This window comes from Rhyacophila brunnea, unplaced genomic scaffold (genome assembly GCF_057557595.1).
Source record: "Rhyacophila brunnea isolate RB1 unplaced genomic scaffold, BYU_Rbru_1.0 scaffold_9, whole genome shotgun sequence".
NCBI classification, from domain to species: Eukaryota; Metazoa; Arthropoda; class Insecta; order Trichoptera; family Rhyacophilidae; genus Rhyacophila; species Rhyacophila brunnea.
Genome location: NW_028233361.1, coordinates 16,366,452 through 16,393,538, shown reverse-complemented (window position 1 = coordinate 16,393,538; position 27,087 = coordinate 16,366,452). Strand labels below are relative to the sequence as shown.

At 34.4% G+C, this 27,087-nt stretch overlaps 1 protein-coding gene across 1 annotated transcript; it reads right to left on the bottom strand.

Moving 5' to 3' along the window:
• Positions 1-264: 264 nt before the first annotated feature.
• On the bottom strand, positions 265-27,087 carry LOC147063345 (ionotropic receptor 75a-like). The gene is made up of 8 exons (XM_085960028.1): positions 26,888-27,087; positions 25,805-25,954; positions 24,337-24,560; positions 20,741-20,952; positions 15,821-16,098; positions 14,425-14,653; positions 10,293-10,604; positions 265-531 (listed from the first exon to the last, which is right to left on the bottom strand). The coding sequence occupies exons 1-8, from the start codon at positions 27,085-27,087 to the stop codon at positions 265-267; spliced, it is 1,872 nt and encodes a 623-aa protein (XP_085816154.1).

The window sequence follows — 27,087 nt, the reverse complement described above, 5'->3', positions numbered from 1 at the left end:
GGCAAGAATGAACATAAAGTGTGGCGCATACGTTACAACCATAGAGTCTATGAGTAATTTAAAGAACCCAATGTAATTCAGAATATCAAAATATTCCAAATAATATGGAATGGTCATGTTCCATGATTGAACTTTGGCCAGTCAGTGCGGAAAACTTTTGATGGAAATCCATCTGGGCTATTCTAACTTGTTGATTATCTACATAACAGTACGTTCACACGGCGGATCGTAATTAATCACGATACGTCTAAAAAGCTAAACAACTTACCCCACTTTGAACATTTCTGAATATGGGGAATACTTCAATGCCAAAATATATAATGGAGTAGTTGTAATGGTGTCCACTTCTTGCAGTTCACATATCTCTGTTGCCTCGAAAGTATTTTCTATATCTGGATAGAGGGTACTGTACTCTGCGTGGAAAGCAAAACCTCCATCTTTTACTCTCTTTATACCTTCACCCATGGTGTAATAAAAGTCGTCAGTTTGCTTTTTATCATTGAAGTACATCATGTCCGTATCCTGCGTCGACTGCAAATAATCCCATCATTTTTTTTTTTGTAGTATGTACTGATACCTCCCATTATGATAAGCCGACAATTTTTGGAAAACCGCCGGAACATGAAAAGTAAATTTCTACTTTCGCTCTAACACAGAGCATAATATGAGCCTCCGTTGGCTACTTGCACTAGATCAAACACACATTGAAAAAAAGCAGCATACAATATTTTATTTACCAAGCCCGGGACCTGCAGCCTCATATATGACTGCTCTACCAACTCGGCTACTGTGAGTGCAACACAATGCAAAGCATATCTATCAGCAAAATGAAACAATCTTGGACCGAGTGAGAGTCGAAGAGAGTCGTTTACTTGTCATTTGAACACTCTTCACTAATTTAGCTGGTGATGTAAGTATCTTTGCAAATAATTTGTGATGATTACATTATCTGAGGTGTTTCAAAATCCGCCGAAAAATGGCTACCACCTTTGTAATTTAAATTAAGGTTAATTACACTACAGACCTACAAACTTATCTAAAGAATTGATGGGGGAGCCACAGTCGAATACTACCCAATCAAGACTCGCAACTGGACAGAATCCGACATTCGAATAGCATTTTCAAAATGGCGTCCATATGGTATTTGGTAGTTCCATTTTAAATTATAGATGTCATCAGGAACAATAAGGTAGCATTCTTTATATAGAAAATACATAATTTTAACACCCATGAGAGTGCTTTTTTAATGGATATATTAATTACACTATCTGTTACTCGAATCAAAAATACTTGTAATAATAAAAATAAAATTTTATTATTATTAATTCATTTTACAATTATTATTCTCTAATGCAAATCAATTATGGAAATGCAACCGACTCATAGTTTTGCAAAGTTGTATTTTAACGTGGCGTGCTCTCTGAAGAAAATTTCACGGGCCTGATCTAAAGCAACGAACGCGGCTTGTTTCGTGTTGAGGGCGGTTTGTCGGTATTGTCCAACCACGTGCACATTATTCATCTGTGTACATTGGCGTGACCTTTCTGGTATGTGTATATTAGTATGTGAAGCTCGGAAGCCGCTCCAAATTATCAAATTATATAATTCTTTTGTAAGAAAATATGTTTGTTCATTAGTATATAAGTCATGGCCCCCACAAGGAGGGGGGCTGACAGGACTCTAGCCTGGGGGCCCGGGCTCAGGAGGGGCCCGGCGTGGTAGGTCAACCAGATAAGTGAAATAAACACATCACAAATTGACCATAATAGTAAAAAAGTCGCCTGCGGCGCTAATTTACTTCAAAGATTAATGTTGATTATGGTTTTAAAACATGTAGTTATGTGATGTAATTTTTGATGTGTGTCGATACTCGACAATTCAAGAATTCAAGTGGACGTATTAAAATATACTAAAAAGGTAGGTATCTACTATTAATTACACCTCGACACCATTTGGCAAAAGTTACTGTAGAACAACATACTCCCTTTAATCTTAGTGATAGGTAAGGGGGCCTAGCGAAGACCCTAGGTGTGGGGGCCATGTGTGAGGCTGTCGTTATCCTAAAAAGGGTCTCGTAAGCCGTCATCCATTACACAGGCGTCGCAATAAGAAAATGTCGCAGTTATTATTATGAAATAGAATAAACGTCACTTACATCGAATAATAAATTGTGGACATAGCCCACGTCCATCGAGCCGCATTCAAGAGGACTATCTGCCAACGCAGCGATCGTGAATTTTTTCGATCTGTAGTTGAGAAGTGAAGATACTATACTTGATGTGTAGAAATTATAGATGATGAGAGAATTAAGAAATAATGTAAAGTAAATAAGGCGGCTTGCCACGGATGACGGTCGTAGCTCAGTCCCTAAAAAAATAATTAACCATTTTAATCGTTACACGAACAACATCACGTCGACATTTTCCTTCCTTAATCCACGGCTCGAAATGAACCGGAGCGCCGTTCCGGTTTATAAAATCCCTAAAGTTATCGCTCCGTCTCGTGGAAATATTAATTTGACCGTCTGAGCCAGATAATATCTAACCGGATAACTGCATTTGGGCAAATTGTTCAGGAAATATAAAATACATATTTAATAATTTAACAATTCCAAAAATACACTTGGTAACGTTTTTTTATTTACGAATAAGCTGCACTATGAAATAATAGCTACTCTATTTTAGTTTCCCTTTTAAATATAAAGAAAATGTATACAAAAATGTGGAGTTGTTCCATTTACGATATTGGATATTTGACACTTGCAGTTGGCTGTTTAGTGTGAAGAACGATAACGCATTTATTAATAGGTTCAGGAGTTCGAAATTTCGTGTGAGCTTAGAAAACATGCTTTATAACAAAATGCCATCAAAATCTCTTTTTTGGTAAAAAAGTGGAACTGGTTTGCAGCTTAAGCAGTCGATATGCCATATAATAAAGAAATCTAACACACTTAATTTTATAAAATAGGTACACATACATTTGGATAACTATGTTAATATTTTCGTAAAATTATCGAGTGCTCCGGTTCGCAAAATATTCTATTTCGAGTGCTGCCTTAATCTCTGAATCCCGGAAATGGTTTTTGTATTGTTTTGTTGATGTCAAAAACAGTGATTTTTTTTAAATATCACAGTAAAGCAATCACATTGAATAAAACCTTCTTTTACGGAGATAGAGCCTAAAATCCGTATGAAAGTAAAGCTAAAAAATGATTCTTAATGTACTCATTTTCATATACCTAACTTGCGTAAAATTTGGCAGGTTGTTGCATATAAAAATGGCACGTAATATGATAAACTAAAAGAAGAAGTCTCCATTTGACAGAAGAAAGAATTATGGGTCTAGGACGATTTGGCACCGGGACAACTGGACGCCACGGAATTCGAAAATAAATATACATATAGTACTTAATAAAAATACATATATTATTTATAGTTAAGTGATTATATTATGATTAAATAGTTTGTGAGAATGTAAATATGCAGACGTAAATAATGATTGAATCGTGCATATGTTTAATTCCCAACGAAAAAAGAGTTTTTATTTAATATAAAGCCTTAGGCATGGTAATTCTCAATCCGTAATAAAGAATACATTATGTTAAGAGTAAAATGAATTAAAACTACGAAGTAGTAGATAGAAACTGATTAAAATACCTCGTCTACGTTCTGTATACGTGTCTACGACAGTGCGGCGTCCAATTGTCCGGAGTCCAGTCGTCCCATTCCCAGAATTATGTAGCATCTTTGATCAACAATGTGTCTCATATAATTATATCTATGAAAATTTCGTCTATATAATTCTAGATTTATGGCAAAATAACGTAGGCTTTATCGTACCTATATTAAAATTATACAATACATTAGTTTATTTTTTCTTCGTATAAGATGTTATTGAATTTTTAATATTATAATTATACGGATTTAGGTATCGTATATTTAATAAAAAAATACAATACCTTCTTACCTACGAGTCATAATATTAAAAAAAAAACTGAATACGAAGACAGATGCATTTTTTGGTTTATTGCCCATCTACTTTGGAACAACTAACTACCTACTGAAATAATTAATGTGTAAACTTTCATGCTTCTGCAATCCCGAGATCGGGATCAAGAATACAAACCCTGGGATTGAAATTTCTTTTCGGGATTTCAATTTCTACAAATAATTATCCCTTTGGTTTATATGTTATCTTCTTGGGAGGAAACCTGGATACCGATCAATGTTTATGGAACATGCTTAAATTTTCCGTAGCACAGTCCAACTATCACAGTTTAGATCGTCCAGACCAAAGAGATAATATTATAGCGCCTTGCTGATAATTCCGTGTGTGTGGCTTATAAACAGTCTGAATTTTCAGAACAGTGAAGTCGCAAACTATAATAATTAATTATGTCACATGCTGAAACTACACACGTGAAATATAAATGAATAATTATTATGATTGTTTGACCTACCCATTTGACACCAAGCTCCCCAGACAGACAAAAGGTTATCGCTGAATTTCCACATGTCATGTTCTGTTTCCCTCCAATACTTATTTTCATAAACTGATATCAACCAAATTGATGCCAAAATGAACATTGTTAGTAGCAAGAAGGAATACCATGCACTGCTCACAAAAGGCGCTAAAAAATTACTCGTGAGTTCCCCGAAATCTCCGGAATAACGGAACACAAAACCGCTTCTGTAAATTAATAATTACATCAAAATAAGTTCAATTTTATGCATTATTATACTAGACCAAGCAACATGAGATAAGTCAAAAATACTAATTGTTTGAGATAATCGAACACTTTAATGTCTGTGTCAGACAAATCGAATCTTTAATTATGTGGTATTTTGTTTTTTCTGCGGTTTAATACACGGTAAGTTGATAATGGTAAGATTTCTTTGTATACAATAATTAACTGTGGGTTGGTTTGAAGTTATAGGACATTTTTTAATAAATTTAATGCAACATTGATATTTATTTTTTTATTGAGGTATTACATTTTTTTAAATCGCAATGATTCATTACAGTGGCGCACTCAGGATTTAATATTGGGGGGAGCCCAAGGAGGAGAATGTAAATTAGTCACATAAGCTCTTTTTCTTCTTCAAATAACTATTTTTACATATTTTCACAATACAATCACAAATAGTGTTTTAGTTCAAATCTAGGGTACTTATACAGTGAATTATTGGCGATTTTTAATACATCTACTTTAATAATGGAGCTGTTGAGTATCGACAGATAATAATCAAAAAATATATTGCACAATTATTACATAATTTAAAATGTTCATGGCCATGAAGTATAATAGCGCCTTTTTTAACTATTGAAGCTAATTTATGATGTGTGTTTATCTCACTTATCTGGTCAACTCGACACGCCGGACCCCCCACAGCCCGGGCCCCCAGGCTTGAGCGCTGTCAGCCGTCCCCAGCCATGACCTACACCACTCCAGAATTCGGGTGGACACCGAGAATTTTTTGACAGTTCCAATAGGGATTGGGTTTCTAAAAAACCCGACATTAGTGTTTCGAAATTTTTGTGTTAGAAATTAAAATCTAACAAATTTTTCTAAAAAGGGTGCTGAAAAATTACAAATCATTTTTTAGCAGTGTTTTTATTTGTCTAAGCCCAAGGTATAGTTTATTGGCTTTCAATTTCAATGTTAGATGCAGTTATGTGGGTATAGCTTTGACCAATCGATTTGCATACATAGGTATCTCAAAATCGACTTTTTAACTTTACTCCACTGTTGCTTTTCGGTAACGAATTATATTTTGTGAACGATATCCATAATACTTTATTAACAGCTGTCTAGGACTAAAATTTAGTGCATCTTATCCACCTGGGCCATAATATTGTTACGCATACTTTTTTGATGCGATATATAAATATATCTACGCCTCTACTTCCGGTTGGTCAGATCAAATCAAGAGTGGTAGTTAATAATAATTAGATAATATACTTTGAAAAAACTTCGTCGTATTCAACCATGTCGGAGAGGACACATAAGAGCTCCCTTCAATTTGATGGATCCAACAAAGAGTACCAAGGATTTTCTACTGAAATAATTATTAATTTCAACGCTCCGCTGAATGACGAGGGAGGTGGAGCCGAGGCCTAAAGAAAACTGCTGCTTGACAATCCTCAATCATGAGGTGCCAACGAAGAATATTATTATACAACTAATGAATTATTTTAGTACCTGAACGGATATGTCAAATGGATAACATCCGTAATGTCCACCCTGTCATCCATTAGCTGCAAAGCTCCGGCCATTATATCCGCTTTCCCGTCTCCGAGCATGCCCAGTAAATTCCCAGAACGGTAGAGTCCGTTAGCATTTTTATCACTCCAGTTGTCTGCTATTACGAATTTTATTCTGCTTAAAAATAACCAAACCATTAATTAAATTCCTTTGACCTCAAATAAGAAAGAATACCCTAATTAATATTACAGACGAAATCAAACGAAAACAGGTACAAAGTGGAGATAAGTAGGGGAAGCTGTTGTACCTTGGACAGGGTTGTACCTCGAACACATGCATGTTTTTGTATATTGGCGTCATTTTATCTTAAAATTTACAATAATAGTTTGAACACCTTTATCTTGGTGGATAATTAACGCTAGTTTCAGATGGCAAGCGGCACGCGTGTTTATGTAAAGTGAGTTTGAAAATTTTCGTTCGTAAAAGTAAGTTTTTTTCATTTTTTTTTTTGTAAATATATGCCATACTATGTTTCTTGTGTGAATAAGTAATAGTGTAATTGAATTAAATTTCCTATGTCCATAATATTGGGTTATTATAGATTTTGTATTCCTTACCTAAAAAAAACTATTAATTGTTTTTGTCATTTTGGCGTGGTGTTGTACCTTGGACATAAAAAATGCGTTGTACCTCGAACATGTCCAAGGTACAACGCATTTGCCACCCATATTATGTATGACTATGATTATTATTGTTCATTCATTTAAACATTCAATTTAATTCAAACTATTGTTTAAACTTGTTCCAGGTGTTTACTTAATATGCCGGATATCGAAAAAATACACAGTTCGATCCGTTTAATAAAATAACATATATATACGCTGAACAGAGCTCCGAAACTAAACGGGTTACTCAGAAGCACAATAAGAAAGTATATTAATCATTTTGAAAATACTGAAAAGCCTGCACCCTTTATGAAAATCTAGCTTTAAAAAAAATTTTCAGTGAAGAAGCAGAACATAATATGTAGCTGCAATACATTACAGAAGCTGCATCTTTGCAGTATGCCTTCTATGATAAGACCTCACCCCAAAGCTGCCCCGCGGAAAAATAATCGCCAGGGGCAATAAAAAGGTCGATCTCGTAGACTGACTGATACACCGGAGAAATTAAGAATCGAGGATAAGAAGAAAACCAAGCTGGCGAAGACTTAAAATATTATTCCATCGAAAAAAACTAATTATGTTCTTAAAAAAGTTTCTGCTGTTAAGAAAAAGCTATTAGTTAGTTTCGAATCTTCATCAACAGAGTCATCGGCTGATAATTTTGCACTTGAAGACTCCAGCGATTCAGAAAGACCTCAAGAACTTCCAGATGAATTTTAATCTACACTGAATTTAGAATATCAAGTGGGGGATTTTATAATTTTTCTTTATGAAAGAGAATAATTATTTTCTAGGAAAGATCCTAGAAATATGCAAGGATGGGGCCAAGATTAGCTCAATGCGAAAATCGCTAAAGGGTTGAAAATGGTCGGAGAACATCGACTCGAAGAATTATCCTTGAGGTGACGTAATCCAGAAAATTCTACTACCTGAAAAATGCCAATCTAAATTTACTTAATTTACTAAATTTTAAATTTACATTTATCAAGTTGAGGAAATGGTCAAGTATTAGGGTGATAAGGAAAAGATAATTGAGGTTTTATTATTAAATACGATTCATTTTATGTGTTATAATATCTACCTTATTCTAATTAAGATAATTATGGTTTATAATTAAGTATAACTGTTATGAAAAAATGTTCTTCTGTTCCATAAAATATATTTGTAAAAAGCTTATTTTCTTTTGTCGTAATAAACAAGCGAATGCGAATTTAATAAATCTGTGTTTTTATTTAGCATAGGTACCTAAATGTCCCCTTATTAGGATTTTTAAATGTATGTCCAAGGTACAACCTTCATAATATGTTCGAGGTACAACACCCCTGTTGTACCTTGGACCTAAATCCACATTTTTTTATATGGCCTAAAATCACCATAAATATCAAGATATTTAATTTGATACATGTATCAAAGCATGCGCAACAGATGCTAAAATCAAACCAACTAAAGTTGGCAATTTTACCTATAACCAGTAATTTATGAAAAATCAAAAACAGAAAATAGGTCCGAGGTACAACAGGTTCCCCTACCTACAACACATTGTGTTTTATTTAATTTAAGTACAAAAAGTTTGGACTATGGAAGGCTCATAGAGATACCCCAAATTCTTAATTTCGATATATTTATAAGTATGACACAATATGACCCCTTTAACTGCATTTTTGTGGTGGAACAATGGGACAATGTAAACAATACACAATAATAATTGGTTGGGTCAATTATGGTCGCTTTCATCCCTCCTACCTCAAATCCTCAGTTATTGTCGCAAGATCAGGCGACCAGCAATTACGGGCCATCAGTCAACCGTGATTGAATAACATTGAGTTACCTCAAGTTACCCAAAGACAGCGAGCGTGCCTAGACTTGTTGATGCTAGAGTGTTGTTTAATGAGTAATTCTTACCATACAGAGTGATTCAAAAAGTTATGTGCAGACCACGATCGTGTACAGTGCAACCATCGTGAAAACCATAATTATATTCGAGTCTCCATGCAAACTCCGTTAGTCAAACTACCTGTGTCCATGTTACCGTGCACAGGGTGTCATATCATTTATCATAATATCATTAATCAAAAGTGTAGCGTGCCAGTGCCTACTAGGACATGAGGGCATGCCCCAGGGACCAGCTTCAGCCAGACCGCAGAACATCATAAAAGGCCTAGCATCCTACATGTAACTGCCCCCCGCCCACCATCCACATCCACCATAATCATTCTGTCACAAAATTACAGTCCACTATGAAAAGCGCAACCAACAATTATTATTGTTTTGTTACGTCATATTGAGGGGCGAATAGTGTTTTCAACAACTAATTAGATTGTCATCAATTTGATCCTAATTAATATAGATGGTTCTGTACATCTAGTATCTACACTCAGAGCCAGATATATTTGAAGAGGGACTGGGGAAATACTTTGTGGGTAGCCCAATAACCCAACTTATTAAAAAGTATTTTAAAAAAGGGTTAATTTTTCATATTATCTGCTTAATCATAATTTCTATTGCGCATGTTCAAGTTGTTTATTCAACAGGATTCCGGCGTCCTGGAAGGCCACTAAATACTAACTATAGAGTGTATACGGCGGGGTTATGGGATGTCGGCATGACTTGGGAAAAGTATATTTTAGTCTATGACCTGGAATGACACTACAAGACTTGCAAGCGACGAGGATTATTGGAAGCGCCGTGCGGTGTCTATATGCCCCGTTTACATTTAAATTGTATGTAAAACATTTCACCGTGGCACAGTTCGCCGTGAGCTTTCTTATCGGAAAGAGTTGACCGTCTACTATACGGTCTCCAATTTTATTAGATTCAATATGAACATTAATTCAATTTTCATACATGATTTTGGCAAAATTCATGAATTCAAGAATGAAAACCTAACCTAACAAAAAATCCAGTATATCGACTAGTTTCAAAATTTGTTTGCTGCTGGCTTCCTGTAAAGTGTAAACTGACAAGAACCGTGTTTTATTTAGACGTGAATTTCATGTCAATACTATAAGACGCAAAGAGGTTGGACCAAAGAGATTGGTCTTCAATCTCTTTGGGTTGGACGGTCTTTTATACGGTCATATATTTCCGATACAACATTTCTCGGTGAAGTATGATACGGCGAACTGCATACGTACAAGTTTCCGGACACGTTATGCCCCAGCTAACGCACGAGGATGGCCGAAGATATTCAAGTTGTAATAAGAACAACATTAAACTTCTTCAAATTGTTTGTTGCTCCAGTACTCCTACCTTGAATTAAATTGTAACATAAGAAAATTGCCTTACGTGAAATTGTACAAATCCTTCAAAAACAGTATCAATTGGTAATTGGATTTAAAAACTCCATCAACATTCGGACTCTTTTCATCAATCAAATACGTGTGCATGTCCATTTGATAATCCCGAAATTGGCTATACGTGACTGTCCGAATAATCATGCCGTTCAGATCAAATCTTTTGGCCACTTTGGGCTTCCTGACAAAATATATCCAGTCCTTATCCTCCCATCGTCCGATGTAAGTGACGTTCAATTTCCCTCCTCTGTCATAGCCAGGGTTGTACACGTCATAAAGGTGCAGTATCATGGATGTATCGTTGTCATTTTGTACACATTTTGCCATGACTATGTCAGCCATGATCGTCAGAGGGAGTGTTTCAATGTATCTGACTGAACGGTCAAACGTTATAGAACTGAATACTAGCCATACGTACGATGCATTAAAGTAATTGTATTTCTGGAAGGAAAAAAATGTAAACATTAAACGCAAATTATTTTTAATAAGTCTTCCGAATGGTATATCCTTTGAGGTGTCCATATACGTACACGTGTACAGGCGCTATTATGACATACTGACTACTTAATGATACGATAAAGTTGTATTTCTTACCAAAGTAAACGGAGCACTAACTTGGCAATAACAATAATCATCAAAGACAACTCCCATCAACGTATTTTCCAGTCTGAACAAATCGTCCAAATCTTTTTTGTCTTTCTTGTGAGACCCGTTTGGTAGTGATGCTCTTATTCCATTGTTAGAAAAATATTTTACGAGCTCTACTCGTTCTTGAAACAGTAAGTAAGTACATCAAATTAATTTACATTTCACAATACATCACATAATCCATATTGTGCAATAGTTAAATAACCTCACCATGAATATATACTAGGTATATAATGTAAATAATACTAAATAGTATGTTTAATCAGATCCAACCGTAAATGAAAAACAGTATAACTTCAATATAACGGACTTCGGATATGACGGACAGAAATACGGTCAAATGTGAAAACTGTTAAAAACGTCCTGGTTTAAATCCAACTGTTACCGCTTGTAAACATTGTTCTGCGCATGATAATCTAACATTTATTGACTATTCGTCAGATAACGAAATGCAACTATATTATGTACATGCATTACCGCTGTAGTGGGTACAGCGAAATTCTTATGCTCGCTCAATAAAAAGCGTTAAAGTCAAGAGAATTTCGCTGGAGTGCAGGAAGAACAAACATTCGCTCGCTTGGTCTAAAGCGTCAATGACATTGAGCACTTTACGAGCTGCTTGTTGGCGAATTTCAATCTGCCTGTAAAGTCGCCCAGTGTCATCATCGAATAAGCTAACAAGCAGATTGTAAACAATCTACCGAGAAAAGTTGAAAGCCGATCAACTTTACATGCTACACGCCGGCGTGTGGGTCTACTGCGTCTGCGCAGTAGAGCGTAGTAGCGACCTCCCGGTAAAAAAACGAACTACGTTCTGTCAAAATAGTCGCTAGCTTGTGGGCTTCTCAGCGAATGGAAAGTTTTATGTGTCATCATCACAATCACAGTAGCTGAATCGCCCGCTTTTAAATTCGCCAACAAACAGCTCGTAAAGTAGCTCAGAGAGTTGATTATAAATACTACAGATTTCAAAAGTGCAAACAAAATTTGATTCTTTTTTCAAAGCAGGATTACCGAAAGAAAACTCGTCGACATCGAACATTAACATCACTCCACAACTGGTGTATTTGGATAAATCATCCGAAGACGAATAAATAGGATTTTGTTTTTGTTTTTATATAACGGACTTTCGGCTTCAACGGACACCCACTCATCCGCATTAGTCCGTTATATTGAGGTCCCACTATACCTATTATCAATAACCTACTTCTCGAATCAAAAGCATGTCGAGTTATCTCCCATTCACAAGCCTTAGTGTGACATTACATTATAATAAATGTTGGTAGATACTTCAATATTGAACAAACTTTCGAATATTTTGAAATTCTTAATGCCCATCTACAATCGAACAGTTAGAATCCTGGGTCTGACAAATACACATATTGTTTTTCAATTTGTGTTTGAGTCAGAGTATGGACCTAATAGGTTGAGCAAGCGGCTGATATCCATTTGTCATAAAAATAAAATCTGGTGATTCATCAGTGAAACGCCAAATATATTTTCTACCATAGGCGCGACGAAATTTTGCACTCGCTCCCATTCTGAGAGAGCATGTAGAGCTGGAAGAACGTCATTTTGCTTCGTGATGGCGACGGCCGTAATAATTCCTAAATCGTGTAAAGATGACTTAAAACGTTACCCATTTACTTTAAAAAGAAAACATGTCAATGAATATATTATTATTGTCACTGATAAAACAATAAACAGAACATTAAATGGACACATGTTGGATTTATAAGACAAATAATATTTGGTTTGACATGCCTCATTTGCACCCGCGACCCGCAAACCGCGCATCGCCTAGCGACGATCTTTTTAGACCGTGTCTCAACTAATGCATGGCCTTAATACAAACATCCACTCTGTGGATGCCCATAATTATGATCTTATTGGGATCGGACATTTTTCGAAAAATCTATATTATAGTTAATTGTTATCCTCTCTAAATGCTACATTAACAGTAGTGTAGTGGCGCCCAGATATCCGTCATGCAGTTGTCCCGTCGCCCAGTCACCTGCGCCAAATCGTCACAATCTCTACATTGAATGGCACATATTATATTACATTGCATCCTTACCGTTCATGGACCAGCATACAAAAAGTATTACATTCTGAATATTCCTAGTTTTAAAATATTCCGCGGCAAAATTTCTCAATGACTCACGGTGTGTTGAACTGTTAAAAGCATTTATACTTAATATTTGTAAAAATATCATAAACAGAATGGCAATTTGCATTATCAATTATTTTTAAACAGTGTTAACATTCGTAGGATATAATAATATGTAATTACGTGATAGGTACCGCGTAAATGTATTTTTAAAACGTTGTATCTTTTAGACAACTTTATAGCATAATTTTAGATTAAATAAAAAAAAAGTGATATTCCGCGGAACTTAATAATAAAGATTCTTTGTGTTGTAACTAACTTTGCCTACAAATGGTTTTTCCTTTGAATTATTTCTTATATAGTCAATCTTAAAAAACCTTCATCGTAGATAGTCAGTAATTGTTAGTAAGTAAATATTTGTTTAATTATCGACTGACAAATCACAGGTGATGTATTATGAAAGAAAACAAACAATTTTCTTTATACGGTTTATTTACGTAGGTATTTGAGGTAAATTTCATGACAGGAAAAACAAAATATAGGTATGGAAATAAGCATGAAGAGTTTATTAATATTTTATGTAGCTAACAGGAATCGATAACTTGGTATTTTTTTATATTCGAGTAGGTGCATAAAGTTTCATTATAGCAGTTGTCTACTTAAAAAGACATTATTTTATTTTGTTTGAATAAAATTTATTTCATTGATATACTATAATAATTTCACTCTCTCTGTGATTGAATGAAATAATGAAAGTCCTTAAGTAACACTGCGTATTGGTTCAGATGTAGTGGGAACTGGAGCTGTTATGTACCTACCTTTCCTCTCAAATTCACAATTTTCGTACTATTCGTTGTCATTAACAGCTTAAAAAGCACTTACAGGAGCAGTGCTCGAAATATAATATTTTACAAACCGGAACGCTTGATAGTTTTACGAAAATATTTACATAGTTATCTAATTGTAAGTGTATTTTATAAAAAAATAAGTGTGTTAGATTTTTATTATATGGCATATCTATCTCAGGCGGTCAAATTAATATTTCCACGATAAGGAGCGATAATTTTAAGGATTTTATGAACAGGAACAGCGCTCCGGTGCGCTTCGGTCAATTTCGAGTCATGTACAGAAGTTTTACAATTCTACCATAATATAAAACTTAAACACTTATAACGTTGTCATCAAAATGAAAGTATTTATTTTTGGATTGTTATATCCAGAAACTTTTAAAACTGTCATGCAAAACGGTTCGTTATTTCCGAAAGTTTTTCGTTATAAACGGAACCCAAAATATGTACACAGTTCTTGTGGAACTTTGACCCGATCTTTTCAAATTGGTTCATTATAACCGAATGTTTACTTTAGCCATATGCTTTATAAGCAAATGATAATATATTATAATCTACCTATATGATGACATTATCGTTCATATAAATACTCACTACTCTAAATTACCAATACTAAGGTAATACACATGTCATATTTTAAACTATGCCAATTTGCCCATGCAATGAACCCTTCCTGGCGCCGATTTTCACGGCGATAAATGACCATCTCTGCAACTAGAATCAGCACCGAAATACCAGCTCCCACGAGGAGTAACAGTAAAGCTGGAGCTGCCTGAGCGCCTCCAACGGCTAGTGGCTCACCGCCAGCCTGGCATTCTGGATGTGCGGCTCTGAATATCTTCACGCAGCGACTGGTTAGACCACACTCAGCTGCCCGAAGAGCTCTAAAAATGTAAACAGTTCATAGTAATTTATCTCACAACGAGTCCAGCGTGGCTATTCCAACTAGATAATTCGATAACATCTTTCCGCTATTTTTATTGATTCGAAATAATGCAGATAATTCTCGGATCAATTCAGGGTGGAGGTAGGCTGTTAAGTTATGCCATAAATAGTGCACACTAAACTTTATCAAGTCATAGGTAAGTACGTATTTGCTTTTATTGAAATAAGGCTACAATTTACAGATGGTGTTGGATAGATTTTTAAATTCAATTAAACCCCGCGAAAATATTCAAAAAATACTCGTCTATCTATAAAATATCTAAAATTATGCAAGTAAATCATACATAACTATGAATATTTTATAGATAGAATAATATTTTTGTCTATTATAGTTTGTTTAGGCAGGATTTAATGAACCAACAATATGTGTAATAATATTACAACGAAAACAAATAAGTGTGAATGAAAAAGTGTGCACAATTTTGTCATATAGCCCAAAATATACACAAAACTATTATGGTTTCGTTTCGGCAGGGTTTAATTTATTTTCAAAAACTAACCAATACCATCTGTAAATCGTAGTTTTAGTTCAATACATACAAATATGTATGACTGACAATGTTTAATGTGCACTATTTACGGCGGATCTTAACAGCCTACCTACATCCTTCGCTACTCCAAGGCAGTTATCTAAATAATTGAAGCGCCTAGTTTCAAAAGCCCGTAAAATGATTTTAGTTCTGAGAAAAAAGATTTTATATTTATATTTATTAAATCTGTGAATTTCATGTAAGTATTTATTTTTTAATTCGTTACATTCTAAATAGTATTTTGACTTTCCATTTTAGAGGTATTTGAAAAGCACATCCAACCATTTTAGCGGGTTTTGAAATTTACCCTAATTTTTGATCATACATATTGACGGTTTACGCGGATTTTTAAAATTCAATCTTTGGCCATCATATAGGTAACAAAAATATCCATCTAAATCCATATCTAACTCAAAAATGTTCAAAAACTGTTTTAGTGAAACTCAATTGTAAGTTATAAATGTTAGCGTGAATTTAAAAGTTTTCCACATACCTAAGCATGCCTATAAAACATAATCGATAAGAGTAAAAATGGCGGCATAGTAGACAAATAAAATAAATTATCTCCCATATTACCCAATCCGAAACATTTTTGTAAATGGAGATCCTCTTTGCACAGTGACCGCCAATTTCGTTTTTGGCATAACTCCAACTTCGTTAAGTTGGCAAATCTGATTTGGCTTAAACTTTTTTGCCATTCTGTCATACATCGAAGTGACTTCTGCGTTAAAGGCGAACGAACCGCGCTGCACTCGGTCGACTCCGTCTTCCAGACTCATGTAAAACTTCTTCACTGATGTACGGTGATTTGTTTTCTTTTTCAAGAAATACCGTAGTTCATTCGTTAGCTCTTTCTAAAATATAATACATATTGTAAGTATTTTAACTTGATCACCGACTTCAAAGATTTAACATTTATATATAAAAAAATGTTTGATTTCTATTTCATACTTGGACATAGACATCTACATAATGTAAAACATACAAAGTTTGTTTGTTCATATTACCATTCCAAATCTTATCTCAAAATTTTAAATTTTCATGACAATTCATTGGTTTCGATGTTAATGTGATGTTCTTTTGTTTGAATTAGCTGTCAGAATTATTTCCATTTTGACAGTATTTGTTGTTTGCCTAAATATCGATATTTTTTTTCTTTTATCTGATATCGATTTCGATTCTTATTAATTGTACGTAAGTATTTTAAATTTTGTTTTACTTTAATTTGGTGTGGTGTGGTTATTATTATATTTTGCAAATATTGTAAAATTTATTATATAAAACTAACAACTTCGCAAACGTAACTCCATTTTGACAAAAATGTGAAATAGCGCCTTACACGTGTATGGATTTACTGGCACCAATAGGGTGTAAATTAAACTATCGCGATAATACCAGCGCTCGGAATGGAGCGGAACGCCCCGGAGCGCCGTTCCGGTTCGTGAATTCGTTGACAATTCCGTTCCGTCTCGTGGATTCTTTGAATCTACCGTTCCTTCTCGTGGAATCCTGATAGCGAGATGTCTCGTAAAATTCTCGAGCCTCATCAGAATATTTAATATAGCGTTCCGGTTCAGACTGTGTTGAAATTGAGGAATATGAATTGGTATATAAATATATTAAAAAAAAAAAAAAAAAAATATTAAACAATGATGTTACTTGTTGACTACCCCTGATTTTTAATAATTCGTACATGTCGATAATAACAGGCAAATTTCTTAGAAATGCATCTAGGTATATTTTTTCCTAACAATGCATTTCTAGACAACCCATGCCTGATAATAAAAAATACAGTTTTTATTGAAGAAAGCACCCTTACATGACTGTATTGCTCTCTTCCGTTTTCTTTAAGACAATATGAGATAATAGTATATTATTCTATTCGTCAGTGCTATTCAACAAGTTTTTTTTGCTTGCACACAAAATCACAAAATACATCATTTATTTAGGGTAGGTACCTACTACTAATATCGATAATAACGTTAAATTATTACGCACCTTTTTTTTGATTTTCAATTAAAACACATGAAATATCTACATAGGTATTGTGAAAAATAATTCATTTGTTAATTAATGTTTTATGAATAAATAAATAACTTTGTGTAGGTATCTACCAAGGCTTGGATTTTAGACACTTTGGTATGAACCACAGGGCTTAGCTGACTTGGGTAAGAGTGTAAATCGCGGGTTCCCAAACAGTTATGATTTTGAGTACATTAAATTTGTAATCAATACGGGAGTGGAAGTCACAATATTTTATGGAATGAAACGGGAGAGAAATGGATGGAAGAAACAAAACAATAACTGTCCGATTGACGATTGCGTAAAATATAGGATACAGGATAGCTAACTTTAGGTACTAGGTAGGCTTGACGCATTCATAGTTTTCACAATACATCATAAGACAATCGAGGCCGTTCATTAGTCGACCTGTTGATATTAGATGGTATGCAACCAACAAGGTGTCTTCCCATCGGTATGGAGCGATATACATCCAAGGAGGTTTAATAACGCTATTGTGCAAGTAAATTAAAATGTCTGTGGTCTCTGTACAATTGTTGCGTGTATGGGCATCTTCATCAGGGGGAACGAAAAAATTTAAACGTTCATAGTATTACCCATATCATGCTGAGCTAGGTACCTACTCTTATTTTTTATTTCGGTTTTAGTTCGGCAGAAATACTTCGCAGTGAAAAAATACTCGTAGGTAGGTACCTACCTAAACTCTTTACCTATCCTTCATGTTATACAGAAAATAAAGCTAATGGAAAAAATATATTGTTGAGGATATTAAAATAACCATAGTAATACGGTCCTTTGAAATAAATCATTAAATCAATATAGGTTGGTACCTACTTAGTTCATATTTTTTGTTTCACAAAACTTCTACGTAGCAAAGCTGTTTACTACTCAATAATAATACAATGAATCCTACCTATTGGGCATTGAAAAAAATTTTGTGTGAAGATTTATTGCTTGAAGAGATTTTTTGTCTCAAAAAAAGGTTTTATAAACAATAACTAATATGATTTGAGGGCTTTGAAAGAATAAATTTTCTTACAAAATATTATTTTAAACAGCAATCCTCGACTAACAAGAGGTCGTGGTCGTGGTCGTTTACATCGTCGTAGTATTTATTTATAAAACCATAATAATTATAAAAAAGTACATACCCACCTAAATAAAGTACCTAGGTACTATAATAATTATCGTGTCTTGATTGTGAGTTTTTGTTGGTGTTTTGAATTATTGTTTGTCTTGTGATTGGAGAAACTTGTCGCATACTATGCAAACCACAAACATAGTGGTACTATGATAGTACTAAGGATTTTTATATAGGTACCTACTGTACAATAATAGCAGAGTACAAATGAGTAAAAATAACAAAACTGTGTAGGTATTGCCAAGTGGTAACGACGAAATCTTAGAACAATGTATTTTGAGTTGTTTCCCTTTGAACAATGTATTTTGAGAAGTTGGGTATCGAATAGAATATACCTTACACTCCGGTGATTTGGGTAAGTGTCTAAACTCTATCTTATACCTAGTAACATAAAAAGCGAATATATATTATGTATTAGTTATTAATTTCATATACCTATTATCGCAAAGGTATTTTTTGTTATAATATATTCATAGAACAGATTCCTTATTACAGAGGTATTTGAGTCATCATAGGGAGATTTAAAATACTGTAGAAAAATTGACGCGGCATTTTATTTAGGAACATCACTGTGTGACGTGTTTTTTCTCACCCTCATATGCACCTATATATTATATAATACCAATGACATATTAAATAATACATAACATATAGATTGCATTGAGCAAATAATACATTGCGAAAACTCATGCGATAGATGTTGTCGAAATAAAAGAGGTAGCATACATTTTAATAAAATCATAGAGGAATCCAATGGGAATTTACTTACATAGTAATTAATAGTTTCAACAACATCAGAAACCCATTAGAATAAATTATCCCACATGCCCACATGGTGTAAATATTTGAATATTTTTTTCTAATATCTACAAGTCTGGGGTTGTTTAAAATTATGCATATTTAATAATGAATGCTACATTCGTAAAACTTGTGTATTCATTAAGTACTTAATTTTATTAAATTAATTCATTATGAACCATGCTCCTACTTTTTCGTACATGATGGATTTTGATGTGATTAAAAAATTGTTTAATCAAAATATTTCCAATTTAGGTACTAGCTTTAAATAAAGTAGCATGTAACTTGGTTTAACCAATGTACTTATCTTCTGTTTGAGACTTTCACGGTTGTTTGTCATCGTAATTGATTTTTGGGTTTTCACCGTGTGTAATTCTTCATTCTTTGCTCGACGTTTCGGGCTTGTTGCAGAGGCCATTATCAAGAGATATTATATGATATCGAGGAAAGAAGGAAGAAGTACACGTGGTGAAAACCCAAAAATCAATAACGATAAGGTATCTTCACTCATGTTTCCATTTACACTTATTTACATGTTTTTATTCAAACTACTGACGAAACAAATGGACAATTGTATTGGTTTGTCCATTATTTCATATATTTTTATGTTTCCTACTCCAATTAGATTCATATACTTACATTTAGGTGTACATATTTGTATAATTATTATTATTATGAATGATGTATTTTTTAGTAAACGATTTCGTAAACTTATATTATGATATATTTTTTATGTTACAAACAACTGATTCGGGCGAAGGTGATGAGGAAAATGTTTTATAAAGTACATTATGTAAAACTAAGATATTTTTTTATATTACAGATATATCTAATATTGCACATTTTTGAAAAATTATTGAGCGTTCCTGTTCGTAAAATTTTCCATTTCGAGCACTGGATAATACACACACAAAAGTCCTAACTGTTTCGTCAATATCGTTCTTCAAGCGTAAGCAAGACGCGTTGTTGTCATTGTAAGGTACTATTTGATAGGTTGTGAAAAGTGGTAAAATTAAAATGCTCTGCGCGGTGTAGTTTGTATTTTTTTCAGAAGGTTCGCTACTATCGTTCTACTACGCAGGCGCAGATATCACACAAGTTCCAACTATCACGCGGAAATTCAGAGGCCGCTGAACTTTTTTGATCCATGCATGCAATCTTGTAACGATAATATGTATTTACACGTGCATTTTCTTGTTAGAGCCGCAACAATATGTATAGCCTGTTTTAGTCTTTAATGCCCCTTGTATAGGTGTTGGTGAAACCAGTAATACGCACGATTATTGGCCGAATGGTTCACACACACTTCTTAATGAATGCCACGTCGATGTGGCATCGCCGCCTCAGTCTACTATCTACACTACAGTCCTACCCTACAGTCACAAAATAAATACGCAAACAAAGGTCTTCAAAGGCTGTAACAAAGAGTAGGCACTGTTAGCAGTAAATCCACGCACGTGTAAACGGGTTATTAAGGCTATTCATTTTATGTTGGTAGAATTATTGGTATTAATGTTTTCAGTGTTGCCACCTACCTCAAATAAAACTTCGTTGTATATGATCTTCTCAATGCCGATATTCAAGTTGCTGTCGGCCAAATCTTTGATAGAATTGATGAGAGACTTCCTATCGCTCAAGAGAGATGAAACTATACTGGACGTATAGAAGTTGTACAGTAGCATTGATAATGCGAATACGAGTAAAAAAACAACTCGGCCTGATGTTCTCCCGGGGACAATATCTGTGCCTACAATAATGTTAAGGACATGGTAAATAAATGTATTTTTATATATTTAAAATTTAGCATAATTAGATCTATATTAAGTACCTGTTTTAGCAACTAATTTTCTTACTGCGAGACGCTTACGATAGTCGAGTCCTGTCGCAATGATGAAGAAAACGATGCCCCCATGACAACTTACATTCCCAGAGGGGGAAAGATTTTTTTAAACACAGCTGAGACAGCTTGACTGCGCTAATAGAAACACCACTACATTGAGTATTCAAAACTGGAGAACTGCAGTTACGGACAAATAGGTGAAGAGATTATTATGAAGGTGGTCTACATCGATACAGGATTGTGGAGCCAAAGCTTTGGTGATATCTTAGTATTTTATAAACCATCATTTTTGTTTTATAGATTTTTATGTCATTAATATGTTGTAGTATCTACTGTGGATGGTGATCATTGAAATTATAAGCATTACCAACAAACTCCTTCCATGTAGAGCGATCATGCGCTGATGTTATTGCTTCAGTCTCTTTCTTGATGATGTCGCTCAAACTAGCGGCGCACGCCCACACAACATCCTACCTTCGACGCCTCCACGTGACATCTCATCGGAGAATGCGTCTCTTGCAGTTGACCGAGAGACGTTCTTTGATGTCAAGTTGTTCCAGTACAGAGATATTTGTATGCCTGGCTCTGGCTGTTCATATAATCCGTAGATTCCTCCACCAGCACTATATCTCGAACGCATCAATTCTCTATCTACTCATTACAAAAGATGATCTAAGATCTGATACTTTTTACGCATGATTTTCGCCTAAGTACTTCATTCGAAATTCGGTACACAGATGCTAACGTGGTGACAATATATTTAATTTAAACATGGGGTTTCCGTACAACTTTCTAAATTAAATTAATTTAAAAACTGTTTTGCTAATTCATGATATCAATCTGAAACAGTCACTAATATATTCCTTATGAATGATTTCCATGTAGAAATGAAAAAAAAAGATACCGTCACTGAACTTTTTGGGATAATGGAATTTAAATATTGTATGTATATTCCATTTAAATGGATCTACACACAATGTTCATTAAAAAAGAACGTTTTTCACTGACTCTGTCGATATGAAATCTTCATTCATAGATTTCTCATGGGCAACTTACACAAAATGTAAAACAACATGTGTACAATCGATTACTTTTCGAGATAATGCAGTTTCAAGTTTGTATAAGTGCGCGTTGTCGTTATGCGCGTGTTACGAGGGGTGGATAGATTATATGGCGGTAGTTCGAGGGCCAGGGGGTTAAAACGCCGAATGTAGCCAGAAGATGGAACCCCACTACTTTAAGCTGCAAAAATTTTATAATTTATTTTTATTGCTTTGTGTTTTTTTACGAAGTTGAACTCATGTGCAATTTATTATTCTACCCTAAAATGTGCTGTTTTTATTCATAGACACATTAATTTGATCATTTACTTGGCCGTCGCCGTTGCGTCGGACCATTATGGTTAGTGACGTCCCTAGACAAACCGACGCCCTGCGGCAAAATGAAAATAGCACCCCTAACGACATCTTCGAAAAAACTGTGGCTTCTTCCTAAGTACGGGCATTTAACGTGATTGACGTAATGAGACTGCATAGATCAAAATTTATTATCTCAAACTAAAATACTCATGCATATTGAATTGGCGATTACTTGTAGAACTCCATTATAATGGTTTTTCACAATATTCCAATTATTATTTATACAGTTGTTTCGAGCTATAATAAAAGTTAATGAAACAAAGCCATTTTATGCGAAGAGACAACATAGATTACTCTATCTATTAGATACACTCTCTTTCAATCATGACTTTTGAGTTGCAAGCAGGGCTTCGAACCGTTATTTTTTTTCGTTTCGGTTTTCGTTCCGGTTCAAGTAGAAATATATATGTATGTCGGTTCGGCTCCAATTTTCGTTCCGATAAAAATAACGGTTTTCCGGTTTTCGGTTCAGTTCGACGCCCTGGTTGAAAGTGATCAGTTTTAGGTTTTAGAAAATTAGTTTATTGTCGTTTTGAATATGGTTTTCTAGTCCGAAACATCTGTGAAAATAAAAACCCAAATATCATAAAATTAAGCAAAAACAAAACCATTATAGTGATTACCTGTATGGTTATAATTAATGGTACACACAATTTTTGATTATTTCGATTGAAAGAAAGCTGTATTTCAAATGCCTAATTGTATTTAACGCCCACGGTGGCCGCGCGGCATAAGCGTTGGACTACAAAGCCGTGGGTCCCAGGTTCGAATCCTGGGTCTGGCAAGTACAAAAATTGTTTTTCAATTTGTGTGTGTCAGGGTATGGACCTAATAGGTTGAGCAAGTGGCTGACATCCATTTCTCATAAAAAACAAAATCTGTCAATACAAACCTCCACTCTGTGGAGGCCCATATGATCCTATCAGGATCGGACATGGTCGAAAAAAAAAAAAAAAAAAAAAATTGTATTAGTAATTCGTTGGGTTACTGCTTCTGGTGATGTCTGGCCCTTAATCGCTTAGTCTGTGTCATAAGATATGATACTATATTACCCCAACAATAGAGTAGTTCCTTAAGGCATGTTCCTGAAGCCATTTATTAGAACAATATATCTGGCAAAAATGTATGTGATTCACAACAATAACTCAACAGTTTACGCGAATGGCTTATGATCACTCATAGTAAAAATGATCCGTTAGAAATAAAAATTTTGATTGAACAAAAGCGTACGACGTTTTTTATAGATATCTGGTCATATCGTGATTATTCAGACTGATATTAAATTTATCAGATTTGATAAAAAAATAAGGTTATAAATCGTAGATAAGCATATACTTATTTGTTAGGTGATGGATGAGATAGAAGATTGTTGTAGCTTGGTTCCTTGGAGGAGAGTTTATTGATCGATACAAGAATACAATAAATACAATTACACTTTTAAAAAATGATAAAGGTGACAGCGTGAGATTATAGTAGAATGATGTAGTGGTGAGATCGATGTAATCAAAAGATTGAGTATATTAATGAACTGAGAGACTTGATTCGAATGGAATGATGGTTTACTACGTCGAGCGAAGGATTCGTGACGATAGTAGTGCATCGCGTGATGGACTCGATGAGTTGAGTGAGGATTCATGAATTGTTCTTCCAAGTTATACTAATGCAGTACATATATTACAAGAGATATTGTCGCAATTAACCAAGTAACCGACCCTACTGATCTAGTTATGATTGAGGAAATGCTGACAATTATTATCGCTCTATTGTTTTGTGTCACTCATTTAATGCTGAGTGGTATGATTGCTATACTTATTATAATATACCCTTCATCATTTTTTATAATAATTATTATATAATATATGTAATTATTTACCTTGTTGACTTAATGCTCCCAATACTGTTAATATTGTTGTGAACAAAGCTGACATTGGTTCACAAAATGACCCTCTGGATTCATGCAAATAAGAAGTTGTTAGTAAAATGATTGCCACAATTACCGCCGCAATTGTACTCCCCCAAATAGCATCGGAAAATGGTTTTAAAAATGTGTTGCTGATTTTCCCGACGTATTGAGGATTCAAGAAAATGAAACTCGTTCTGGAAATAAATACCATACACTCATCATTATAATAGAGGACACCCAACATAGGTCATCTTAGGTTATGTGCGAAGTGTAAAATAAATATTTGTTAAGGCTATACTTCAGCTGGGGCACGGTCTAAAACGATCGTGACTACGTGACGCGAAGATTGTGCAAACTACGCGTGCAGAACAAAACATAATTTGTCATGAAAAGTAAGCATGCGTCCATTTAATGTCATGTTTATTGTTTTATTAGTAGTAATAATAATATTTTCATTGACATGTTTTCTTTTTCAAGTAAATGGGTAACGTTTTTTAGTCATCTTTACACGATATAAGAATTAATTCTCCCGTCGCCATCACAAAACAAATTGACGTGTTCGCAGCTCGACTTTCGCTCTCCGATTGCCAGCGAGTCCGAAATTTCGTCGCACCTATAGTTGAAAATTATTTGCCGTTTCACTGAAGTATGCTCTTAAGAGCGTACTTCAGTGAAACGGAAAATAATTTTCAACAGTAGGTGCGACGAAATTTCTCACTAGTCACCAATCGGAGACAGACAGTCGAGATGTCCGCACGTCGATTTGTTTTGTCATGGCGTCGGGTGAAAATATTCTTTAATCGTGTAAAGATGACTCTTTACGTATGTACTTAAAAAAGAAAATACTATTATTATTAGTAATATAACAATAAACATAACATTAAATGGACGCATGTTGGATTTTTATGATAAATTATATTTCGTTCGGCACGCGTCATTTGCGCAATCCGCGCATCTCCTAGCCACGATCTTTTTAGACCATGCCTCAACTGAAGTATAGCCTTAAGAATTTAGAAGAATTTTTACGCATTGTACAAATGGTCAATCCGTGATATCACGTGTGAAAGTGCAGCAACTCCGTTGGACAGGTCACGTCGCAAGGATAGAAGACATCCAACCACCAATAACGCAAACTTTAGATGCGGCCCAATTTTGAGGGTTGCGTGTCCTCGCTTGGTTATGGTAACATTCTATCAAATGTAAATCATGTATACATACTATTATAATAAGTTATATTGGGTTTTTTTCCAGATGACTAATTTTGTATCAAAACTGAAAAGTTCACTATCGTATTCGTGACAATATTCTCACGCAAAATTAAGCACGAAACAGACATCTATATTATACGGTAGCATGTCATGAACTTATGTATAATATATTATGTTATATTGTATAATATAGTCTAATTAATAATAGCAAAGATATATTGTGTTCATACCTAAACTCCCATACTTGATACACGTTTTCTATGTATGGTACTCTTGAAATAATCAGACGCATTGTGGTAGCTGATATATCGGCTTGGTCCTGTCTAAATGCTCCAGCCACTCCTGGATCACTCCAAGAAAACGTTTCTGACAGTTCCAGACTGTGAATACATACATATATTTTAATTATTAAATTAATCAAGACACGAAATCGTACTTTGCATACTACACAATATGTGTATAAAGTATCCTAGTACTAAATTTAAAAAATTCAATAATATTTTATAGCGCCTTTCGTACGAAACCTTTAAACCAATGTGGCTGCCGGCCCTGAAACAGTGGCGGTAATTGAGTTTAAATAAAATTAAGGGATAAATAACTATGTAAAGATAATGAAGGTAGTTGAGTGTGAAGCTGAACGCGGCCGTCACGTGGTTTCTAATCACCAAGGTAATGATCATGAGATCAGTATCAAGGTATTATACCCAAGTCAAACGTCAAACTAACGTAAAAAGGCTAAGGTAAATAATCTATGGGCTATAATAACATTAGAGAGTATATTCTGACTTTAGCTTGAAGGTCAAGATCAGGGTGAAAATTAAAATAGATTAATGAGTTTTATAATATACTCAAAAAATAATCATAATATTATCATAAATACATGTGCATAAAAAATATTGAATAAAAAAGTATCAGTAACGCTGAGAAGTTAACTAGAAGGTTTACGAATATACAACTACGTTTATCAGTGACGGCGGTTCTGATTGAAAGGAATGTTATTTTTTAATTTGTTTTAGTAAGTGTAACCTAAATGTCAAATTGGGATCTTTTAGAGATAGATTTATGTGTTTAAAATGGCCACCGGAACGCATTTATCGAAACCTGTTTTGCCACACCCATTTCACCGACATTGGGGAGTTGATTAATTTTAACAATTAATTGTGAAAGAACTTCTTGGTCTACACAGAGTAGTATATTTTTTCTATTATAATACATCGGTGCTGTTTGGACGTCAACCATGTGGCACATAATGTAATAAGTACATAAATTAAATGTAAGAAATAAGTATTTATTGTTAAACTATGTACACTTACGTTGCGTTATAAAAATCCTTGATAAGCAAAACCAAATCATATCCTACTTTACTGAGTGAATCATCATAGGGCCTGACTCTGTCCGTAAGATGTTCCTGAAGAGGGGTATTTCCACGACGAGGCGCTACTGAAACTCCTCTAATCGTAATCCCACGAGCGTCGCGACGCCGATTTGAGTATTTGTCTTGGTGGTCGTCCAT